Source organism: Serinus canaria, chromosome 5 (assembly GCF_022539315.1).
Source record: "Serinus canaria isolate serCan28SL12 chromosome 5, serCan2020, whole genome shotgun sequence".
In the NCBI taxonomy this organism is placed as follows: domain Eukaryota; kingdom Metazoa; phylum Chordata; class Aves; order Passeriformes; family Fringillidae; genus Serinus; species Serinus canaria.
The window spans coordinates 9,196,170-9,217,552 of NC_066319.1; the positions used below are offsets into that span (position 1 = coordinate 9,196,170).

The 21,383-nt window shown below is 55.2% G+C and overlaps 2 protein-coding genes across 5 annotated transcripts in view; one reads left to right on the top strand and one right to left on the bottom strand.

Moving 5' to 3' along the window:
- The window catches only part of PTDSS2 (phosphatidylserine synthase 2), a 30,041-nt gene extending 28,952 nt beyond the window's left edge, over window positions 1-1,089 (bottom strand). The window contains exon 1 of one of the 2 annotated variants that reach the window (XM_018907947.3): window positions 755-1,089. In XM_018907947.3, the coding sequence (XP_018763492.2) occupies window positions 755-939 (185 nt within the window). In that variant the 5' untranslated portion in view covers window positions 940-1,089. The remainder of the gene's footprint in view (window positions 1-754) is intronic. The other variant, XM_050974987.1, reaches the window with a different exon arrangement.
- Window positions 1,090-4,674: 3,585 nt separating this feature from the next.
- On the top strand, window positions 4,675-20,637 carry ANO9 (anoctamin 9). Of its 3 annotated transcripts, XM_018907945.3 has the most exons (25): window positions 4,678-5,016; window positions 8,639-8,704; window positions 8,890-9,006; window positions 9,252-9,388; window positions 9,664-9,713; window positions 9,965-10,023; window positions 10,233-10,315; window positions 11,009-11,143; window positions 11,243-11,339; window positions 11,620-11,680; window positions 12,566-12,648; window positions 12,894-12,998; window positions 13,674-13,838; window positions 13,920-13,956; window positions 14,444-14,555; window positions 14,716-14,773; window positions 14,940-15,037; window positions 15,175-15,341; window positions 15,744-15,896; window positions 16,126-16,273; window positions 16,710-16,820; window positions 16,915-17,008; window positions 17,105-17,217; window positions 18,592-18,711; window positions 19,704-20,637. In XM_018907945.3, exons 1-25 carry the CDS (start codon window positions 5,011-5,013, stop codon window positions 19,729-19,731), a joined length of 2,403 nt encoding a protein of 800 aa, XP_018763490.2. In that variant the 5' UTR covers window positions 4,678-5,010; the 3' UTR covers window positions 19,732-20,637. The 3 variants fall into 3 exon arrangements, with proteins under 3 accessions (XP_050830942.1, XP_050830943.1, XP_018763490.2); XM_050974985.1 differs by having other exon boundaries at window positions 4,675-5,016; window positions 13,674-13,956; XM_050974986.1 differs by lacking the exon at window positions 18,592-18,711 and having other exon boundaries at window positions 4,677-5,016; window positions 13,674-13,956.
- The last annotated feature ends 746 nt before the right edge of the window (window positions 20,638-21,383 follow it).

Sequence of the window (21,383 nt, forward strand, 5' to 3'; positions counted from 1 at the left end):
GGGAGGTGTGTTCGTACTGACTTTAAATTCTTTAGGACTGAATTTAACAAAAAGCTGATTTTCTCCGCTGGCCCAACACCAGCAGCGTGGGTTTCTGCACCCGTTTGATGGACTGAGACAAACAAACACAACGCCTGCCCAGCAGAGTGGGGCACAACAACTTCAGCTTTCTGACAGGATCACTGGGAGGAAAAAGCCTCTTCCAAGATTAAGGGAGAGGAGAGAAGGAGGTGGAGTCCATGTAAACCATGCTGATAACTGGAACCAGGCAGGAATGCTTGCCAGAACACAGCGGGCTCCCAAGGTACTGGAAAACACCTCCAAAGCACCACCAGGCAGGACAAGCCGTCGGGCTCAGCCCTAAGGGTCCTACTCCTGGAAAAGCGGGGACTAGGACTGGGAAAAGAGGTGCCACCGCCAAAAGCCAGCCCTGAACTCCCGTTAAATTGCCAGAAAACAATTAGCGGTAGGGCCACACCAGGGAAACACTTGCAGCCGATTCCAGCACCGGTATCGGCAGCAGAAGAGGCACGTAAGCAGCAGATAACGGGGAGCAGATAACTTGGGTATCCCATTCCTTGGGGCCCTCTGCACATCCCACTCCTTAGGGACCCCTATATCCTATTCTCCAGCCCCTCCATATCCCAATCCTTAGGGACCCTCACATTCCATTCCCCAGCCCCTCCAGATCCCATTCCTTAGGACCTCCCGGCCGACGCGGAGCACCCCCTGGCCCATGCCCGGCGCTCCTCACCAGAAGAACGTGTTGGTGCCGTCGTCGTACACCTCGGACTCGGTGCTGCGGCGGGGTCCGGCGCCGTCCCGCTCGGCCCCGGGGGCGCCGCCGTTGGGCTGTGCGGGGGGCGGCGGCGGCTGCTGCTCCTCCAGCGCGGCCTTGCCCACGTTCCCGCCGTGCGCCCGCCGCTCGCCGCGCCTCATGGCGGCGGGGGGGACGGGCACCGGCGGGGGCGCACCGGGGGTGGCGACAGACGCCCCGGGGGACGCGGGCCGGGGCCGCGGCGGGAGGGGCGGGCGGGGCCGCGCGGCGGGAGGCGTGACGCGGCGTGCGCGCGACCCCGCGCCGGCGCGTGCGCGAGGCGGCGGGGCCCAGGGAGGGCGGGGCCGGGCGGGGCGTCGTTCCCCCCCCCCGCCGTTGCCGTGGCAACAGCGTGGCCTCCCGACCTGCCGCGCGACCGCCAGGCGGCGCCCTGAGGCGGAGCCACCGCCCCTCAGGGCGGGAGCGCGAGCCCCTCAGGAGCCCGAGAGCGGTAATTAAACAAAATGTCCGCGTCCCGCGCACCCTCACCCTCACAAAAGTGTCCTTTGCCAGACTGCCGTGCGGCCCTCCAGTACCCCTCGGTGGGTACCCCATCCCTGATGCCGTGGCTGTCCCGATTGCCGCGTCTTTGTACGATGAAATGTTCAATATTTGTTAAATATGTGCGTTTTGCTGACGAAATGAAATGTGTTTTGCTTGGTGAAAGTTTTTGTTCCCACACGGAGGGTCTGACCAGAGCTGGGGGTGCCTTACAGGCGCCCCCTGTGCCCTTGGATTTGAAGAATTCTAAAATCCCTCAGCCTTTCCCAAATTACCTTGGTCAGGGCTCCTCATCCGGAATGTGCCACGCTGATCCCGGACGGCAGGCAGGGAGCTCCAGCTTTCTGGAAAGATCTTGGCATGGCAGCAAGCTCCAGGAATACTGTGTGGAGCAAAGGCAAAGTCCTGTGGGAGCAGAGAAATGAATCAGGGAAGGAAATTAGAGGAAACATTTACAGGACGGCAAATATTTAAGACAAGCTTTAAAGGTCCCTTCCCACCAAAGCTCTTCCATGGTTCTGTGAAATAGTGAAAAGGGAGCAGGGTTAGACGGAGCATTGGGAATAATTCCTTCCCGGTGCGGGGCTGAGGCCCTGGCACAGGTTTCCCAGGGACGCTGTGGCTGCCCCATCCCTGGAAGCGTCCAAGGCCAGGCTGGACAAGGCTTGGAGCAGCCTGGGACAGTGAAGGTGTCAGGGCCCATGGCAGGGGGTGGCACTGGGCAGGCTCTGATGTCCCTTCCAGTCCCAAACACGCCAGGATTCTGGGATTCTGTGGAATTAGGGAGCTGGCCACAGGAGGGCAGGAGCGGGCTGGGCGAGGAGCGGGCAAACGCCAGCTGAACACGGCGCTGGGACAGATAAAGGATATCTCTGTCTGCGGGACAATCGCCCCTCCAGCCTAAAACACTGCTGCACATCCCAGGGTGCTTTATGAGAGCTGGAGGCACGCACCTCGTTCCAAGAGATCGCAGAATCTCGGAGTTCGAAGGGATCCATAAGAATCAGCCCGTCCAGCTCCTGCCCTGCATAGACACCAGGACAATCCCATTGTGTGCCTGAGAGCATTGCCAAATGCTCCTTGAGTTCCGGCAGCCTTGGGGCCGTGACCATTCCCTGGGGAGCCTGCTCAGTGCCTGACCACCCTCTGGGGGAAGAATCTTCTCCTAATATCCAGTCTAAGCCCTCCCTGCTTGGAATGAGCACCTAGTACTTTAATTACAAGCAGGGTTTCACCCCAAACCACATCCTCTGCTCTAACATTGACTGTAGCTCCAGGGATACCCAGGGATCCAAACAGACCAGGATTTGGGTGAAAACACCTCCACTTTATGAGAAAACACAGACATCTGCTGCCATTTTAGCACCATCCTGAATCAGTGCCTTTGCACCCTCAGAAGAGGAGCTCCCTGTCCAAAAGCACTGCTGCCAGGCATGGGGCAGACAGACAGCCTCCATCCAGCCGCAGTGGTTTCACACACAAAACCCTTCAGCAGTCTCCTCAGGTGGGAATTACCATCTCTACATCCAGCCAGGATTAACAGCTCAGGGAGTGCTCCTGGAGCTTCCCTGACAGTGCTCGGTGCAGGTCAAATCGCTGCCCAAAGCAGCTGGAGTCCAGTAGGTTCAGGTGTGTGACCAACACAGCAGCCACAGAGCTGATCCCATCCTAAATCATTTCCTTTGCTCCCACAGGGTTTGTGTGTGGCTCCCTCCCCACTTTCAGCTTTTCCTGCTGCCGTACTCAGCCCCAGTCACCCGAGAGCAGCAAATGCAGGAGGGGAGGGAAGCACTAGAAGTGGGACAGCATCAACTTGCTCACCTGCCTTGCTGCAAATGCAGCTAAATCCTGCCCAGGCAAAACCAAATTCCTCCTAAGGAGGAGCAGCAGCAGCATGGTCTCCTCCGAGTGCCATGAAAGATCCTGCAGGGGCTGGATATACCTCAGCCAAAGCCAACATGCAGGCACAGACTCACCTTCCCCACTGGCTGTGACATCCATGGGCTTTGGGAACTGCTCCTGGGTGCATGACCTCCTGGGCTGTCTGGGGAGCTGAGCCCTATTGAGGAAGGAGAATCAGGAGCATGGGAGGAGTGCCACAGCTGTTCCTCCCACAGATAACCCCATTTCCCTGGAGCACGGCAGCACTCCCATTGCAAAGGCCTTTGCCCTGCTGGAAAGCACCGCCTGACAGGGCTTCACTCTCTCTGGGTAAACACACACACTCTCCCAGAGATAGAGCCTGTTCTCCACTCCCAGCTCATGGATCACCCCTGGAAGGCTAAAGGTCTGCCCACGCCTTGGTTTCACACACGGAAGGATATTGGGAAGATAACTCTTTTTTTCCCCCCAATAATCCCCAGGTCTGGTTTGGCACCTGTTCACTTGGCAAAGCCACAGGATGATGGTGGCTTAACTGGGAGCGCCACTCTGGAAATGCTGGCTGCCTTTCCTAGCAGAACACAGCTGGATTACCACCCACAGGACTTGGTTTATTTTATAGCAGCCCACAGGAATGCTGTTGGAAGGCACAAGGGAATCCAGAGCAGTTATTGACCCTCCTGTTATTCCCCAGAAATGTTCTTATTTGTAAATGAAAGCAACAACCCCCCCAAGAAAACAGGTGTAAGGCAAGACCTGGCTTACACACAACATTTTCACTCACTTTTTACAATAAGAGTTATTCCCTGTTGCAAGCCATAGGTCCAAATGGGAGTTGATTATTTCCCTCTGCTCTGCTCAGGTGAGACCCTACCTGCACTTCTGCATCCAGCTCCAGGGTCCCCAGCACAGGAAGGACATGGACCTGTTGGGGAGAGTCCAGGGGAGGGACATCAAGTTGATCAGAGGGATGGAGCAGCTCTGGCTTGAGGAAAGACTGAGAGAACTGGGATTGCTCAGCCTGGAGAAGAGAAGTCTTCAAGGTAACCTGATTGCCCCTTCCACTCCCTGGAGGGAGCCTGCAAGGAAGCTGGAGAGGGGCTTTGGACAAGGGCTTGGAGTGACAAGGTAAGGGGAATGGCTTCCCACTGCCAGAAGGCAGGGTTAGATGGGATATTGGGAAGAAATTCCTCCCTGTGAGGGTGGTGAGGCCCTGGCACAGGTTGCCCAGAGAAGCCGTGGAAGTGTTCAAGGTCAGGCTGACAGCACCAATACACATGGGAAGAAAACAGCACCCGACTCCTACAGCTGCTTTACCAACCAGTGAGGTGTCAAGAGGAGATTTCTAGAGCTTTCCAGAGCTTCTGTTAATATCTCCTTTTGGCCATTTTATGGAACCTCTTGGGGATGTCACAGGGTGCCACACACAGCCCTGGCACCACGAGGGGCAGAGGGGAAAGCAGCGCCCAGGAGCTGGCAGGAGGAGCTCGGCACTGTTACCTGCGCAGGGCGGTTCTGGGCTTGCCACTCCTCTGTGCGAGGGTGAAGGGCAGCTCCCTCACCTCCTCCTGATATCTGCCCACTGCTAGGCAGAGGCAGCTCCCTCCCAAGGCAGGCACGAGTGCCACACGGAAGTCACAGCACCACTCGGTTCACATGAGACCTCTGAGACCTTGGGCAAAGGAGCTGGGGAAGGAAACCACAGCGTGAGAGAGCCCAGGAGCCTCCAGCCCATCCTGCACGCCAGCCCTCTCCTTAGGGATCTGCCCCGAGGGGACAGAGGGACACCGAGGAAGGCTCTGCACTTCACCATGCAGGTAGGAACAGAAACTGCTCTGATATTCCCAGGATGCTGCTTTTCAGCACCTCTGAGCGCCTGTGGCTTGGAAACACAGGATACACTAACCTCCAATCCCTACCACTCACCTGCTTTCAGCCTTTAAGGTACAAAATTCCTACAAGTGTGTGACAGGGAAAGCAGGATGTGCTGCCGGTCCCATGCACCATCCCAAGGTGCAGTGGGGTCACACTGGCCCCTCATGCTGGTCCCAGAGTTCAGAGGTGCCAGAGCATGGATCAGAGAAGGATGGAATGGATGGAGCTTATGTAAACCTAGGAATGAGCACTGCAGAGGCGACAGCCCCAGGTGTTCCAGGAGCACCTGGAATACAGCAAGGGGGCAGAGGGGGAGCTGTGATCTTTTTCTTCTCTAATTTGGAAGAAAAGATGCGGGGTTTTTTCCTGGGAAAAGTCAGGCAAACTCTCTGAATTCAGGACAGGTAGTAAAGGTACAGCTCTGTCTGTGCAAGCAAAGGCTGTCCCACTTCTCAGCAAGCCATGGGCTAAGGTGGAAGTGCTCCAAGGGAAGCTGAGTAAGAAACATCCAGGAGATAAAACCAATTTTATCATCTCAGTGTGGGTGACGGGAACCACCCAACCCCACACCAATCCGTGACTGGAAAGGAAAACAAGGATGCCAGATCCTATCCAGATCCTTGTCCTGAGTTACTCACACTGGTGACTGTGCACACAGCCCAAGAGTGCCTGTGGCCATTCCCAGAAAGAACTCTTAGGGCCGTGGGTTACCTGGCCGGGGACAAGGACCAGTGGTACACCTTGGAGGCACGGAAACCCTTTTCAATATGGAAATTCCTGCTTCCCATCGTGCCAGTCGCCTTTACACCTTTGCACAGTGGCACCTCCACATCCTGTTCCACAGGGCAGGAAGGAGTGCAACTGAAACTGTCCTTCCCCAGAGCAGGGATAGAGCCCAGGTGGCCTTACCTGTACCTGATCCCACTGCCCTGCAAGGCCAGAGCACAGCAGCCACTGTCAGACAGCATCCCTAATTCCCAGAAAAAAACAATCAGTTGTGAGAGTAGCAGTGATCCAAAGTCCCTGCCCTCTGAGGCTATCCCTGCCCACACATCCCTGCCTTCCCATCAGGAACTGCAGCAGCTGGACAAGGGGGATACCTTCAAACTGCCAGAGGGCAGGATTAGATGGGATATTGGGAAGAAATCCTTCCCTGGGAGGGTGGTGGGCCCTGGAATGGATTTCCCAGAGAAGCCGTGGCTGTCCCATCTCTGGAAGTGTCCAAGGCCAGGCTGGAAAGGTTTGGAGCAACCTGGGCCAGTGGAAGGTGTCCATGTCCATGGCAGAAGGTGGAACTGAACAGGCTTTAAGGTCCCTCTCACCCAAGCCCCTCTGGGATTCTGGGATTCATACACACCCCATATGGCCCCAAAAGCAAACTGGGCACCTGCATGGCAGCCTGAGCCCCAGCAGCCACTGGGATGAATCCAACATCCCGTTTGTGAGCCCACCTTGGTAACCTCTCAGCCTCTTTCCAAGGAAGTGAATGTGCTGGCTGGGATGCTTAAATGCCCAAGTAGGACCATCCCTACAGGTGTTGGAGTTGGGAGCCACCTGGGAACAGAAGGTGTGATGCCAGCATGTCCTTTCACCTCATCTTAAGCTTTACTGGGGACAGCAGCAGCAGAAGTGTGCCAAGGTGGCATTAGGAACACCCCAAAATGTTCTCATACCCAAAGGATGGCTTCCTCTCCACATCCATCTGCAAGATCACAGGTGGCACTGGCAGGGAATTGCTGCAGGATGAGGCTGGTGCACATGGAGGCTGAGAGATGCCAGCCAGGCAGGAGTGAGCCAACACAATATCAGTGTGCCAGGCCAGATCCATGCCAGCATCAGAGCACTGGCAGTGGGCAGATCCCTGAGAGGCTCCCACCCCCTCTCCTGTGCCCAGAGAGGGGCTCAGACTGGGATACAGGGAACTGCTATACCCAATCCTGCCCCCAAACCTGGCTAGAGCAGGTGACAGCACCAGAACCCTCCCCCTGGTACCTTTTATCCAAGAGAAGTTCTGGTTCTTGTTACAACAGCACCTCTGGGGGAGAGCATCCCACTTCTCATTCTTGTCAGTCAGGCTCCTCATGGCTCCTGTGCTCTGGCTGATCCATGTGAGCGAGCATCTGGCAGGATATCTCAGCCCTTTCCTCATCCCAGCCTCTCTGCTCCCATGGCCTCATTCTCCAGCGAAAGCTCGGGAAGCAGATCTTACATCAGGGCACAGTTGCACCACCATGGCTCTGCTGCCAAGATTACAGCTGGAGGAACTCGTCTGGCTGGCTGCTCTTTTAGGTCACAGTGTCTCTGGTGACACCAAGTGACAGTATTCCCATCCCTGGGAATTCCTATTCCCCTTCCCGCTGCTGTGCTGCGTCACCCTCCCTTGGGAGCAGCGGCATAACTGTTTGTGAGGACACACCACAAATCACACCAAAGGGTGGAAAAAACCCCCACAGGGGCAGCTGATGGCTTCAGCTTAAGGAGAGCAGGGTTAGATGGGATACTGGGAAGAAATCCTTCCCTGTGGGGGTGCCAAGGCCCTGGCACAGGGTGCCCAGGGAAGATGTGGCTGCCCCATCCCTGAAGACTCCAAGACCAGACTGGAGCAACCTGGTCTAGTGGAAGGTGTCCCTGGGGGGACTGGATGGGCATGAAGGTCCATTCCAACACAACCATCCCATGATGTTTGCTTTGTACTCCCCCACATCTGCACCTTGGGTGTCTGAGTGTAATTACCTGCAAGCAGGAAGGTGAGAGCTGCACAGCTGTTCTCTCCAGAGCCACTGACACACAGGAGGGGAACAGGCAAAAGCCAGAGTTCAGTGTTTGGACAGCATTCCTAGGCACATGGATGATTGGGGTGGTCCTGTGCAGGGCCAGGAGCTGGATTCAATTATCCTTGTGAGTCCCTTCCAATTTGGGATATTCTATGATTTTATGATCAGCAGCTCATCCTCCCCTCTCTGTCCCTTGGCTGCAGCCTGAGGCATCCAACATGTTTTCCATGGAATTTTTTCACCTGCTTTCCTGAAGAGTTTTGCCAGCCTCCAAGTATCCGTGCTCCACTCTCCCTTTACTGGAATTAAAAACTATCTTCCCCACCCTCCCCAAAAAACCAAAAACCTGTCACCTATCAGTCAGGAACAACTGACAAATGGAAAAGGCTGATTAAAGGCTGTAAAATCCACTGTAGCATGAAGAGAGAGGATGAAAGGTAAACATTTCCCAGTACAAATATCAGGGCATCAGGTGAAAGAGCTGAGAGAGGTTTTTTTCTCCTGGTCCAGATCCCTCACAGCCCCAGGGCACAGTTAGGCACGCTGAGTTCTAGGGGAGGCTGCACACCCTCCCAGGGCAGCAGTCCCTGCAGCATTCCTAAACACAAATCCCTGGCTGGCTTGGCAAGACCCCCAGACTGGTGATCAGGAGCATGTGGGAGAAGGCTTCACACAAGCCTGCTCTTACCTTCCTCCCTGGGCATCTCTTGGAGGCTGCTGGAAAAGGAAAACATGGGATCTCCCAGGGAGCCTGCTGAAGCCTTCCCTTCAATGGTTTTCTTTTCACCAGGATGAAATTCTGCTGACTCCCTGCAGGGAATTCCCTGCTGAGGACACGGACTCCTTTGCCTCCCCGGTAAGCTCTGCTCCTTCTGCATCTGCAGCCCAGCTCAGAGAGGGGACAAATCCCCATTTCCCTTGCTCATTCCCAGCTCCCCTCTACACAGCCACAATGACGGTCAAACCTCTGAGAGGCTGGAGCTGGGAAGGAAAGCTCTCAGGTTTCCATCCCTAATAATTCCCTGCTGGTTTTCTGGGCAGAATGAAGAGAAATGGGATTTTGTCCTGGTGAGTGACATCCACGAAATGGGCAGTGAGAAGGAGATCAAGAGGAAGAAGTTCCTGGATGAGCTGAGCAAGAAGGGCTTCACCATCAAGGTAAGAGGCTCTGAGAGGAAAAGGCAGCAGATACTTGGCCTGACTTGGGCTCCTGCATCCCAGGAAATGAGAGAGGCCTGAACCATTGAGCTGTTCACCACATCAGAGCTGGAAAATGACCCACTTTTTCAACCAGCAGAGAAAGCCACAAGCCCCAGGACTCACACAGCCTCCAGACCTTCCAGCTCTGGCTCTTCCCTGCCTCTCTGGTTCTGTTTTAACAGCCCTTCTCTCCCCCTCACCAGAAAATTGAGGACACAAAGCTCTTTTATGGAGTCCGTGCCCCGCAGCAGATCTTCTGGAAATACCAGTGTCTCATGATGAACCCCAACAGCAGACAGCAAAACTCCAGTGCCTACCAGGACGTCCCAGTGACCACCAGGTGGGTGCTGAGCTGATTTCCAGCCTCCTGCATTCACTGTTCTCCACACCAGCATCCATTTTCCAAAAGGCTGTCCCAGCCTTTTCATTTTCAACAGAACCTTCCTTCACCTCCGACGCGCAAAGCTGATGGCATCTCACTGCCCACATTTCTCCTTCCCTTGCTTCCCTGGATTTTAGTGCACACCTTCTCCTTTCTCTGCCCTGTCTTCCTGAGGCACACAACACAAGTCTGTACCCCAGAGCAGCCTTTAAGCAGAGTTTCTTCTTGTTCAGGATACGGGTCGTGCACTTCATCCTCCAGAACACTGTGACGTCTGACTTAGGTAAGGGAATGGGGATCACAGGGGTGATGCTCAGCCTGGATCTGCAGGAAGAATCCTGCCCAAGAATCCTGGGCACTGGCATCCCTGCTGCCTTGCCATCCTGGGAAGAATAGAAAAGGGGGGAGCTCAGACAAGTAAATTTCCTGCTGCACCCAGAGGCTGGGAGATTTGGACTGCAGGAACCAGCAGTTCCTCTGCTCTGTTTCCCCAAAATCCTAAGCCTAACCCTGTCCCTTCTGCTCTGCTCTCAGAGAAGCTGCATGACCTGATGAAGAAGAAGGTATTTGAGGCAGCTTTTCCCCTGCACAAGGTGAGGCTGAGCACACAGTGCCTGGGAGGAAAATCCAGGAGAGATGGAGGAGCAGGATGGGATAGGGGGGACCTGGGGGTGACTGGGGCTATACCAAGAGCTTGCTGGGTGAAGGGCACATCAAAGCTCCTGGCAGCTGCCCTGCAGCTGGGCAAGGCATTAAGGGTGCCCTGATATTCCTGCATCCAACCAATTTCTCTGCTCTCCAGAAAGAAGAGATAAGGGAAATACTAAAGAAGAAGTGGGCTCGCTGGAGAGTTCTATTTAAGGAACAGCCAATTGAGGAGATCAGGTAACACAGGCACAAGAGGCAGATCTTTTGAACCAGGAGGTCCCACCTGAAACCCAGAGAGCTCAGTGCCCTTTGCCAGGTTTCTGCATTGTCTTAAAAATCATTAGTTTGAACCTGGCTCTTCTCACTAGCACTGGGCTGCCTCTGCAGCTTCCAAAGCTCTTAGCCTGAGGCTATCCCTGTGGCTCCAAGCTCCATCTGCTAACCCTGCAGCATGAGACATCCCCCTTGTCTGTGAGGACTGTAATGAACCTGTTTGGTTTCCAGCCACATTCAGAAGGCAGAAGAGGTGGGAATGGAGCATCAGTGCTGCATAGCCAGCCCGAGGCTGAACTTGGGGCAGTAAAGGCAACATGGGGCTCCCACAACCACATGAAATCCCAGGAAAGAGCATGGCTCTTGTTTCTGAAAACTGATTCCATGGGCAGGGGGCCAAAAAGAATGTGTTACTTTATAAACCTGCCAGGGGGCTCAGGTAGAGAGGGGAGATCTTAAAATAGAGGTGCACCTCTGACAGCTGGCATGGGATACAGGGCTCCCAGTCCCTCAGTCAGTAGGTCATTTCTTATCCATGACTCCAACCTGCTCCCCACACCATAAAAACTGAGATACTGCCACCACAGGCATTTTCTAGTGACTCCCAAAATCTGATCTCCTTTCTGGCTGCAACTCCCACCTTGTCTTTCCTCCTAGGTGCTATTTTGGAGAGAAGGTGGCCTTGTACTTCGCCTGGCTGGGCTGGTACACCTACCTGCTGATTTTTGCTGCCCTGGCTGGGCTGGCAACTGTGGCAGCTGGGGCTACTGTTTTCAGTTCCAGCCAGGTGAGGTAAGGCCCTCGGGAATGTCAAATGCACATCCCATCCAGCTCTGCAGGTGGCTCTGAGGCACCCTTGTCCGCCTTGGCTTCTCTTCTCCTTTCTTCCAGCAAGGAGATCTGTGATGCCAACAACACCATCATGTGCCCGCTCTGTGACCAGAACTGCTCGTTCTGGCTCCTCTCTGACACCTGCACCTATGCCAAGGTAGGGAACCCCCTTTCCAGGACAGGGTAAAGGATGGGGAAACACTCTCAGCTCATGCTGCTCCCACATCACTAAAAAGAAGCCCCACATCAGGTCACAGTCTCCATCCTCACCATGGAATATTTTATCAGTAACAAGCCCCAGTGTCCATCACCTTCCTGCATTTTGCCCTCCTGTACCACCTTTACCTGTCTCGGGGGAGATGAGCATGCCAAGACCCCGAGGTACCACAGCCCCTGCACCTCAGTGCCCCATCACACTCTGCCTTCATCTCTTCCAGGTCACTCACATGATTGATAATGAGGCCACGGTGGTGTTTGCCATGTTCATGGCCATCTGGGGTAGGTGTCCATGCCTGGGTGCCCAGCACATGTGGCTGGGAGAGGGAGCAGAAGGTGGAAAAAGGAACACCAGCGTAGCTTCACCCTTTGGGAGGGGTTTAGATCTCCTCCACCTCCACCTCCAGAGCCTTCAGCTCCCCTTCCAGACACAGCAAGAGACAAAACCACCCTGGTGATATCCTCCAGCTCCCCAAATATTCCTTACCTGAAGCTTGTCCTACCTGAAGCTTCTGCTCAGCATAGCCTCCCCAAAGGGACCCCGCAATTTTCCAGCAGCTGCCTATTAATGACCACAACCACAGGAAGGAGGGGCCTCCCGACTCCTCCTCCACCTTCCCAAATCACTGCAGGGCCTCCTATTTGCTGTGGGATGATGGGATCCCATCACTGCCTTAGTTACACACCCATCTGGCTTTTCCACAGCTTGTTTCCTGACCAGCCACCTCGGGAGCAGGCTGTGTGTCCCACCTGTGAAGCCATGGCACAGTCCTGAGTGTGTCTGTGGGCTGGGTCACACAGGGACACAATCAGGACCATCCATCCAATTAACATAAGGGGTAGTTGGAACTGGAGTTGGAGAGCAGTAGCCTTGCCAGGGTGCAGTGCAGGACATCCATTCCACCTGAAAAGTGACTTATCCAAAAGCCCTATGGACTCTAGACCAGGCCAGTGAAAGCTCACCTGCACCATCCCTGTTCCCTCACTGCTGCCTGCCCAGGGCCCTTCCAGGTCACCAAGGCACAGAGGGGACTGCCTGTCCATGGGCCAAGGGCAGTCCAGGCTGGCTTGCCATCAGGTTGGATGAGATGTGACTCTCTGGGAGACAGAGGGGTGGCATTGAGAGCCATTCCTAAGTTTCACTGCACTTTCTCTTTCCCAATCCAGCCACTGTATTCCTGGAGCTATGGAAGAGGGAGAGAGCCAATGTGGTCACCAGCTGGGACCTGTATGGGTGGGATGAGGAAGAGGTGAGGACATAATCTTTCCTGCTCAGTGCTTCCCCTTTCAGGGCAGGAGTCACCTGGATCTATAAAAGACACATCAGAGGGGTCCCTTGCCCAGGCTGAACTCAATCAGGCTTGGCCATGCTCTTGTGGGTTGGGTGCTCACCCCTGCCCTTCTCATCCCTTATGTCCACTGACAAAAGGGGCACAAAGCACTGCTGGGTCCTTTGTTTCCCAGTTTTGACTTTATATATATCCATATTTTGAAGGAGGAACTGGCTCTGCAGCTGATCAATAACTCGCAGCACGAACCCCGGCTGTACCAGCACTCCTACTTGCGCAGCACCATCGTTCTCATCTTGGCCCTGCTGATGGTACGTGCCAGCTGACAACAGGAACATTTGGTTTAAGGGCATGTGGATAAAGGAGCAAAGGCACAGATCAGGTTTTTGGGACACTTCCATGCCTATCACAAGGATCCTGCGGCTTCCTCATGCCCACACCTCACTGTGCTGACAGCAGGGGCCACCCATCCTTCAGGGACAGGGGCTGAAGGCTCTGCTCTTGCATTGTGGATCGAGGCAGTGACATGGAGAGCAGGAAGAGGCAAATCCCAGTGCACTTGTCCCTGCTGTGGGTCAGTGGACACTGGTTCAATCACAGAATGTTAAGGGTTGGAAGGGACCTTATCTAGTCCCAAGCCTCATGCCATGGGCAGGGACACCTCCCACTACTCCAGGTTGTCTCATCTGGCCTTGAACACTGCCAGCATTGGGGCATTCGCAACATCCCTGGGGAGCCTGTTCCAGTATATCCCCACCCTCACAGGGAAGAATTTCTCCCTAACATCCAGCCTAAATTTCCCCTCCTTCAGTTTGTACCCGTTACTCCCTGTCCCATCACCACACCCACCTCACAAACTTTTTGGCCTCCACCGAAGGGCGCTGGTTTGCCTTTGAGGCCACCTCCAGGGCCCTCCTGAGGGCACCATCAGGGGCGATGGAGCACTGCCCTCAGTGGCTCCTGAGCCCTCCTGTCCCTCCCCACAGATCATGGTGCTGATCGGCATCGCCCACGCACTTGTCATCTACCGGGCAGTGGCCACAGCTGTGTTCATGCAGAACGACATGAACCTGCTGAGAAAGCACGCCGACATCATCGCCGTGATGACGGGGGCCGTGCTGCACTACATCACCATCATCATCATGACCAAGGTGGGGAGCCTTGGCAGCGTGCCTGGCAGGATTTCCCCATGGCCAACCCCCCCATGTTCATCGTATCCCTCTGTCCTGCAGGTCAACTGGCGAGTGGCCCTCTTCCTCTGTGACCTGGGTAAGGGAAATGAATGGGGTGTGTCCCACCTGCAGCTCCCTTTTGTCCCTGAGCACAGCCAGCCTCCCATCCCCTTCCCTCCCTCCACCAGCAGTGAAGGCAGTTCCCAGGAAGCTCCAGACAGGGGGGGCAGCCCCCCAGCACACACTCACCTCTGCCCACATGCTGTCCCACAGCTGGCTTTGCAGGGACAGTTACCCTACAGGGCTGAGACCTGGCATGAGGAGCAAGCCACCCCAGCTCCAGGAGAGGTCACAACATGTATTTCTTCTCAGCTCTAAGGCCCCTTCTCCCTCAGCTCATGGCTCTGAGGGACCTCCCTGCTTAGCTGGACTTAGCTCCATCAGAGGGCTGAGGTGGAGGGCAGGGAAGACTTCATGAGTGGCAGATGCCTTTTGGACTTTCAGAGCTATGGGGGCACCCATGGGGGAGCACGGCAAGGTCCCACTGCTCTGACCAAGCCCCTGGGCATTGCTCCCTTTCCTAGAGAAACCACGGACCTTCTCCCAGCGGGAGAATAGCTTCACTGTGAAGATCTTCCTCTTTCAGTTCTTCACAAACTTCTCCTCGCTCATCTACATTGCCTTCTTCCTGGGACGGTGAGTGGAGAACACAGGCCAGCCAGGGTTTGGGATGGCTGTTCCTGACTCTCTCCACGGACAGCCCAGCCCCTCTGCCCTCCCCACCAGGCACAGGGACCCCATCTGGGACTCAGGAGGGCCATGACCCCATGGGTGTCACTGTTGCTTCCTTGCTCAGGATCAATGGCCACCCAGGGCACTACGCGCGCATTGCTGGCCACTGGAGGCTGGAGGAGGTGAGGCGCCCACTCTGACCCCACTAACAGCTCCTCCTCTTCCTTTCCCTACTGCCCAGGGAGCCCCTGGGAAGCTCAGCTTTCTCACATAGCACCTGCCAAAGGGTCTCTCGGGCCCACCCAACCTCCTTGCAGGGCACTACCCCTGTCTTGTTGTCCCCTCCAGTGCCACCCTAGCGGCTGCATCACCGACCTCTTCATTCAGATGGCTGTCATCATGGTGCTCAAGCAGACCATCAGCAACATCATGGAGTATCTCATCCCGTAAGCTTCCCGCACTGACACTGACAGGGAGAGGAACCCTGGTCTTCCTTTTCCCCTTCCTCCAGGGATGTGCTGGAAGCAGCCCAGCCCTGCTGTCCTCTGCAGGCAGCCACACAAATCCCTCTCTCCCACTGCAGCTTGATATCCCACCAGCTACGGAAGAAGAAAAAGCACCCCAAGAAGAGAAGACTGATGTTAGGAGAGGAAGAGGAGGCAGAGGACCCCTGCAAAAGGCAGTGGCTGAATAACTATGAACTCAATGAGGTCAATGTATTCAGCTTGTTCAATGAGTACCTGGAGATAGGTATGTGGGGCAGATCCTTGGCTGGGGAGTGATGGATGCTAGGGAGTCCATACACAGGCAAGGAGCCACAGCTCCACACCCAGCCCCACTCTGAGAGCCCTGGGACACCAAGATCATTCCCGAAACAGAGAGCAAGCAACTGTGCTAACCTTTGGGCTTGCCTCTCCTTCCAGGGTCACGGCTGTAACCCCAGGGTGTGCCTGTGCCTGGCTGACTCAACTATCCCCACAGATCCCACTCTCTGACAGCGCTGTGAGAGCTGGGCATCCCCAAGATGTGGCTATCTCCCCTTCCACCCCTGCAAACCCCTCTGACCCAAGCCACAAACAGGACAAACCCAAGCAGAGGGGGACGTCCCTCTGCGGTGGCTTCACACCAGCTCCTGTGTTTGCCCCTCCACAGTGATCCAGTACAGCTTCACCACCATCTTCGTGGCAGCCTTTCCCCTGGCCCCGCTGCTGGCCCTCGTCAACAATGTCATTGAGATCCACATGGATGCCATCAAGATGATGCGGCTGCGCCGGCGCATGGTGCCCAGGAAGGCCAAGGACATCGGTGAGAGGGGTCCTGCCAGCACCAGCCTGAGCCCCTGAGCTCCCATGGCTTTGGGACAGCACAGGGACAGCCATGAGTCGGAGAAGGACAAGCCGCTTCAGACTCTGCCAGAGGCTGAAGTGCAGCTTGGAGGCTTCTTCCTTGACTTGGCCATGCTAAAGCTGTCCCTGAGCTGGAATGGTGGCAGTGAGCTGGCAGAGGGACCTCACCTGCTGCTCCTCTCCCACAGGGATCTGGCTGCAGGTCCTAGAGGCCATTGGCATCCTGGCTGTCATCGGGAACGGGCTGGTGATCGCCATCACCTCCGACTTCATCCCCGTGCAGGTCTACAAGTACATGTACAGCCCCTGCACGACGGAGAACCACACCAGCATGGAGTGAGTTCAGCTCTGAGACAGTTCCTGCCCACAGCATCCCCACAGTCCTGTCCCCACTGCCATGTCCCCTCCTGCCTCAGTGCCACCACTGCAGGAGCACAAGGCAGCTGAGCTGTGCCCCAAAGAAAGGTGGGGGGGAAAAGGCAGCAGGGGAACATTCCCACATGGCGTCATCACATCATCACTGTGGTGGGTAAACTGACTGGAAAGGGTGGAGTGTAACACTGGAAAGCTGCAGGATTCCCAGGATGCAGGCACGTGCTCTCTCCTGCCCTCCCCCTGTTTCTCCAAGCCTTGGCTGACTGACACAGTTCACTCAAACTGGGCAGAAGCCTCTGAGCCCTCCACTTCCACCAGGCTTTGTGAAAGTGGGCATTGAGAGCCCCAGGTGGGTTCTGCTTCCCCAGAACTTGCTCAACCCGGTCCTTCCCCACAGCTGCTCCACCGGCTACATCAACAACAGCCTCTCCGTATTCCACATCCAGGACTTTGAGCCCCACACCAAGGTGTTGCCAGAATTTAAAGGGGAGCAGATCAAGGAGTGCAGGTAAGAGCAGCCCCCTGCCACCCCCTGTCCCTCACCATGACATCCAGGCCAAAATGGAAGGGCCTGGGCTGGCACTGACAGAGCTGTGCTGCAGGTACCGGGATTACCGGAACGCTGACGACTACACCTACACTGTCCAGTTCTGGCACATCTTCGCAGCCCGGCTCGCCTTCCTCATCCTCTTCGAGGTGAGCACCCAGGGAGGCAGGAGAGGGCTGGGAAAGGGGTTGGATCTGTGCCTCGTGCCCAGGCTGGGAGCCCCTGACTGCCTTTGCTTCCCACAGCACGTGGCTCTGTGCGTGAAGCTGATTGCAGCCTGGTACATCCCCGACACCCCCCAGAAGGTCAAGAATAAAATTCTGACGGAAAAACACATCAATCTCCGTAATGAACTGAGGTAGGTGATGCCCTGGAATGTGCCAGGGGTTGCCAGGTTTCAGGATCTGCCTGTTCTGGAGCCCCTCTTCCTTCAGAAAAAGAAAAGCTCCAAGAAACAATTTTGCCCAGGGAAAGACTTGGTCCAGGTTTTCCATCTAAACTTTGTTATAAGAGAAAGGATTAAGTATTTCTGTAGGAAACAGAACCATTGTAGCTGCCCCAGTGCTGCTGTCCCATACTGACTAAGCCCAGCTCTGGGAAGGGCTCAGCCTGACCCCTCTCCATGGCCACCCTGTCCCAGCTGCCACCCAAAATCCCGATGGGAGCAGATAGCAGGGTTCAGGAAACACCTGCATCTCAGTCTGGAAAAACAGGTGTTTGCTAAGAAAGGCAGGAGCCTTCCTCGAGATGGAAAATGTAAACCCCCTCCCTCCAAATTATTATAATTTTGAAATTAAGGGGACCTCAGGCAAAGATATGGGAATAGGAATAACAGTTCTTTACTGGGAAAACTGAAAATACAAATGTCATAGTACAAAAAAGAAAACAAACCACTGACAGAGTCAGAATACAACCTGACACCCTGTGGGTCAGGGTGCTGCTAGCAGTCCCATTAAATGGTGGCTGCAGCCCTCCTGCAGTAACAGGTGTGATTCTGTTGGAGCAGGGGTGCTGTAGAAGAGTGGAGTTTTCCTCTGAAGGTCCAGTGGTGCTGTAGATGGGCCTGGTCTTCCTCTGGAAATGCAGTGGAGAAGAAAGCTGCTTCTCTGGGAATCCAGTGGGAAAGGGGGCCTGTAGTGTTCTAAATCTCTGATTATATCCAGGTGGGAATGCTTGGCTCCTCCCCCTGGATGGAGCTTCTCACAATGGATGATGTAATTTTATCAGTCATGAAATGAGATTCAAGGGCCCATTAACAGAGATATTTCCCAGAGGGAGGATTGGTTGTGGAAGAGATAATGAAAAGTACCCAATTAACAGAAGATAACTGCCCCACCTCTAACAGATGGCAAATAGAATACACACCCCCACTAACATCTTTCAAACTAAGACAAGCTGTCATGGTTTCACACTGGCCAAACTCCAGGCACCCACAAAAGCCACTCACTCACCCTCCCCTGCCACAGCTGGACAGAGGAGAGAAAAAATTAGCAAAGGGTTCATGAGTTGAGATAAGGACTGGGAGAAAACACTCCAGGGGCAAAACAGACTCAACTTAGAAGTACAAAGTGAATTTATAACTAACAAAAGCAGAGAATAATGAGAAGTAAAATAAGCCCTTAAAAACACCTTTGCTTCCCCCAACCCTTCCCTCCCTCCCACCAGCAGTCCAGGAGACAGGGCATGGGGATTTTGGTCATTTCATCACCCGAGGTTTTCTTCCACTGCTCAGGGAGAGGAGTCCTTCCCCTGCTACACCGTGGGGTCCCTTCCCACAGGAGAGAGTTCTCTGCAACCCTCTCCACCATGGCTCCAATCTCACAAGCAGGAATCCTCCCAAAACTGCTGCAATGTGAGTCCCTCCCATGGGCACACAGTCCTCCCAAAGCTGCTGTGGTGTGGGTCACTCTTCCACAGGCTCAGTCCTTCAAGGACAGGCTGCTCCAGCTTGGAAGCAGGGCCCCCTCTCTCCACCAGGTCTCCCCTGGATCACAGTCTCTTCCAAGCATCCACCTGCTCTGGCATGAGCACCTCCTCCACGGGCTGCAGGTGCTTCTCTGCATCCCCTCTGGATCCCCATGGGCTGTGGGTGGATCTCTGCATCCCCTGCGGATCCCCGTGGGCTGCGGGTGGATCTCTGCATCCCCCGCGGATCCCCGTGGGCTGCAGGTGGATCTCTGCATCCCCCGCGGATCCCCGTGGGCTGCAGGTGGATCTCTGCATCCCCTCTGGATCCCTATGGGCTGTGGGTGGATCTCTGCATCCCCCATGGATCCCCACGGGCTGCAGGGGCACAGCTGCTTCACCATGGTCCCACCACATCTCTGCAGAGGAATCTCAGCTCCAGCACCTAGAGTGGCTCTTTCTTTGACCTTGGTGTCTGCATGTTTCCCTCACATGTTCTCACCTCCTCCTCTTCTCTGGCTTGCAAAAAAACCTGTGCCCCTTTTTGTTTTGATTTTCTTCTTAAATACGTTATCAACACCTCCATCTCAAATTGGCACAGCCTTGGCCAGTGGCATGTCCATCTTCAGAGCCATCAGCTATTAGCTCTGCCAGACAGGGTGGAAGCTTCCAGCAGCTTCTCACAGAAGTCACCTCTGTGCCCCCACACTTCCAAAAACCAGGCTGTGCAAAACCAACCCAACACCATGCTGTCACAGCTTTCCATCTCTGTCTTCCTACTGACTGTGGGATTTCCCACAAACAGGGGTTCCCCACAAACAGCCTGTCGTTCTTTCTCCATCTATTTTGGGGAAGAGGCCCTGTTCCTTCTGGGAGTGTTTTTCCACACCTCCCAGCTTAGACAGTTCCCTTCCCGACACCTCTCTCCTCTCTCCCCAGCACGGCAGAATACTCCACCGAGGTGTAGCCACCACTCACCAAGGAGAAGGAAAACACGGACTTGAGCCCCTTTCCCAGTCTGGCAGTGCCAGGGGTGCCAGATGAACCCCAGGACATGGTGCCACACATCCCATCTGGACGTGAGCTGGGAAGTGATGACAAGACAGTGGCTTCACAGGAGCAGGCTGCTTTCTGACTTGGGAAGGAAGGATGCTGTGGCAGAGCCGGGATGTGCCTCCCCGGCACGGGGAGTGGCTGGGACAGAGCCTGGGGACAAACCCAAGGGCAGCGCCCAGATGCTGTGCTGCAGGACATCACCTGGGTCCTTGTCACTCACTTCCTTAAGCACAGGAAACACCGCTGACCTCGTTCCAGGCTCCCTCTCCAGCCCTTTTGCTGCACTTTGGCCTCTTTTTCCACCGCCTTCCGTGACCTCCTCACTCTCGCACCCCCAGGGCGCTTGAGTCCCTCTTTCACCAAACTCCTCCCCATGTGTCACGACTCCCACACGGCTGCAGCTCCGCCCGGCTGTCTCCATGGACGCGGCTCCACGGTAACTGGGAAAACGCCGCTGTTATCTCGCCTTTAGCTCCGGGCTCAGCCGGGTCCTGAGAGTGCTCCTGGCTCAGCAGCCACCAGCCACCGGTAAATAAAGACAGCACCCACGTGGACACGCTGCCTGGTATTGCTCCTGCCTTCCTCCTCTGCCACCCCAAAGCATCCCCCAAAACCTTTCCTTGTCTTACTGGGGACAATCACAGCAGGTGGCAGCTGCAGTGCCCAATCTGAGGGCTGTGTGGGACAGCAGGATTTGGCCATGCACAGTGGGAACACAGCCTGGTAAACGTTCCAGGATAATGGAAATAGCTGGGGAAATGGGAAAACCACAGCAAATCTGTTGTATTGCACTAAATAGTTTATTTAGTCGTTGTTTGCACTGGGTGATGGGAATTCTTTACTGAGTACTGCACAAATCCCAAATGATAGGGTTATCCCACCTTTTCCTTTAGAGCCATCACCACTGGCTGGCCCCCCTGCTCCAGACACAACGAGTTTGTCTGCAGCAGGAACGGGGTGACACCCCAGGACTGGACAGGTGCCACAGCTCAGGGGGCTCTGACAGGGGACCCCAGAAGCAGGACTGGGGGGCAGCCCCCTCCTTTCCCATGATAGTGACCCCAGCCTGGCTGGACACCACCCTGACACTGCCCTGTCCCACGAGGGTCCCACCACAGACACTTCCCAAGGTGTCAGTCCTGGGGACTGTGCCCTGGAGGCGACACACCCCAGTTAGGAGTGCAGGGAAAGGCACCAGGGTTAACTCAGCCGCAAAACTTTGTTCCCAAGAGCATGGAAAGCCAAAACAACCCCATAGAGAACGGAAAGGAGCTTGCTGAGCCCTCAGGCTTGTCCTGGTTTTGCACCATTGTGATCAAAACTAGATCTGCTCCTCCATGTGACTTACCTACCACAGGGATAACCTGGATGGACAAGAAAGATCTTATCAGCTCCTGGTTAGCTCCCAAGCCTCCCCACACCCCTGCCATCCCCAGGACCTGGGCTTCTTCCATGCAATCCTTCACCATCCCACAAATCCAACAGATTTACACTGGATTTTCATGATGCATCACAGTGTCCATGAGAAGTGGGTAGCCTTCAAAAAAGGCTGCTCCAATACCT

What these genes read in the sequence shown, in the direction of transcription:
- ANO9 (XM_050974985.1), top strand. An exon ending in AATCTCCGTAATGAACTGAG is followed by an intron (nt 17,218 to 18,591) that starts GTAGGTGATGCC and finishes TCCACTGCTCAG; the next exon opens with GGAGAGGAGTCCTTCCCCTG. An exon ending in CCTCCCAAAACTGCTGCAAT is followed by an intron (nt 18,712 to 19,703) that starts GTGAGTCCCTCC and finishes CTCTCTCCCCAG; the next exon opens with CACGGCAGAATACTCCACCG.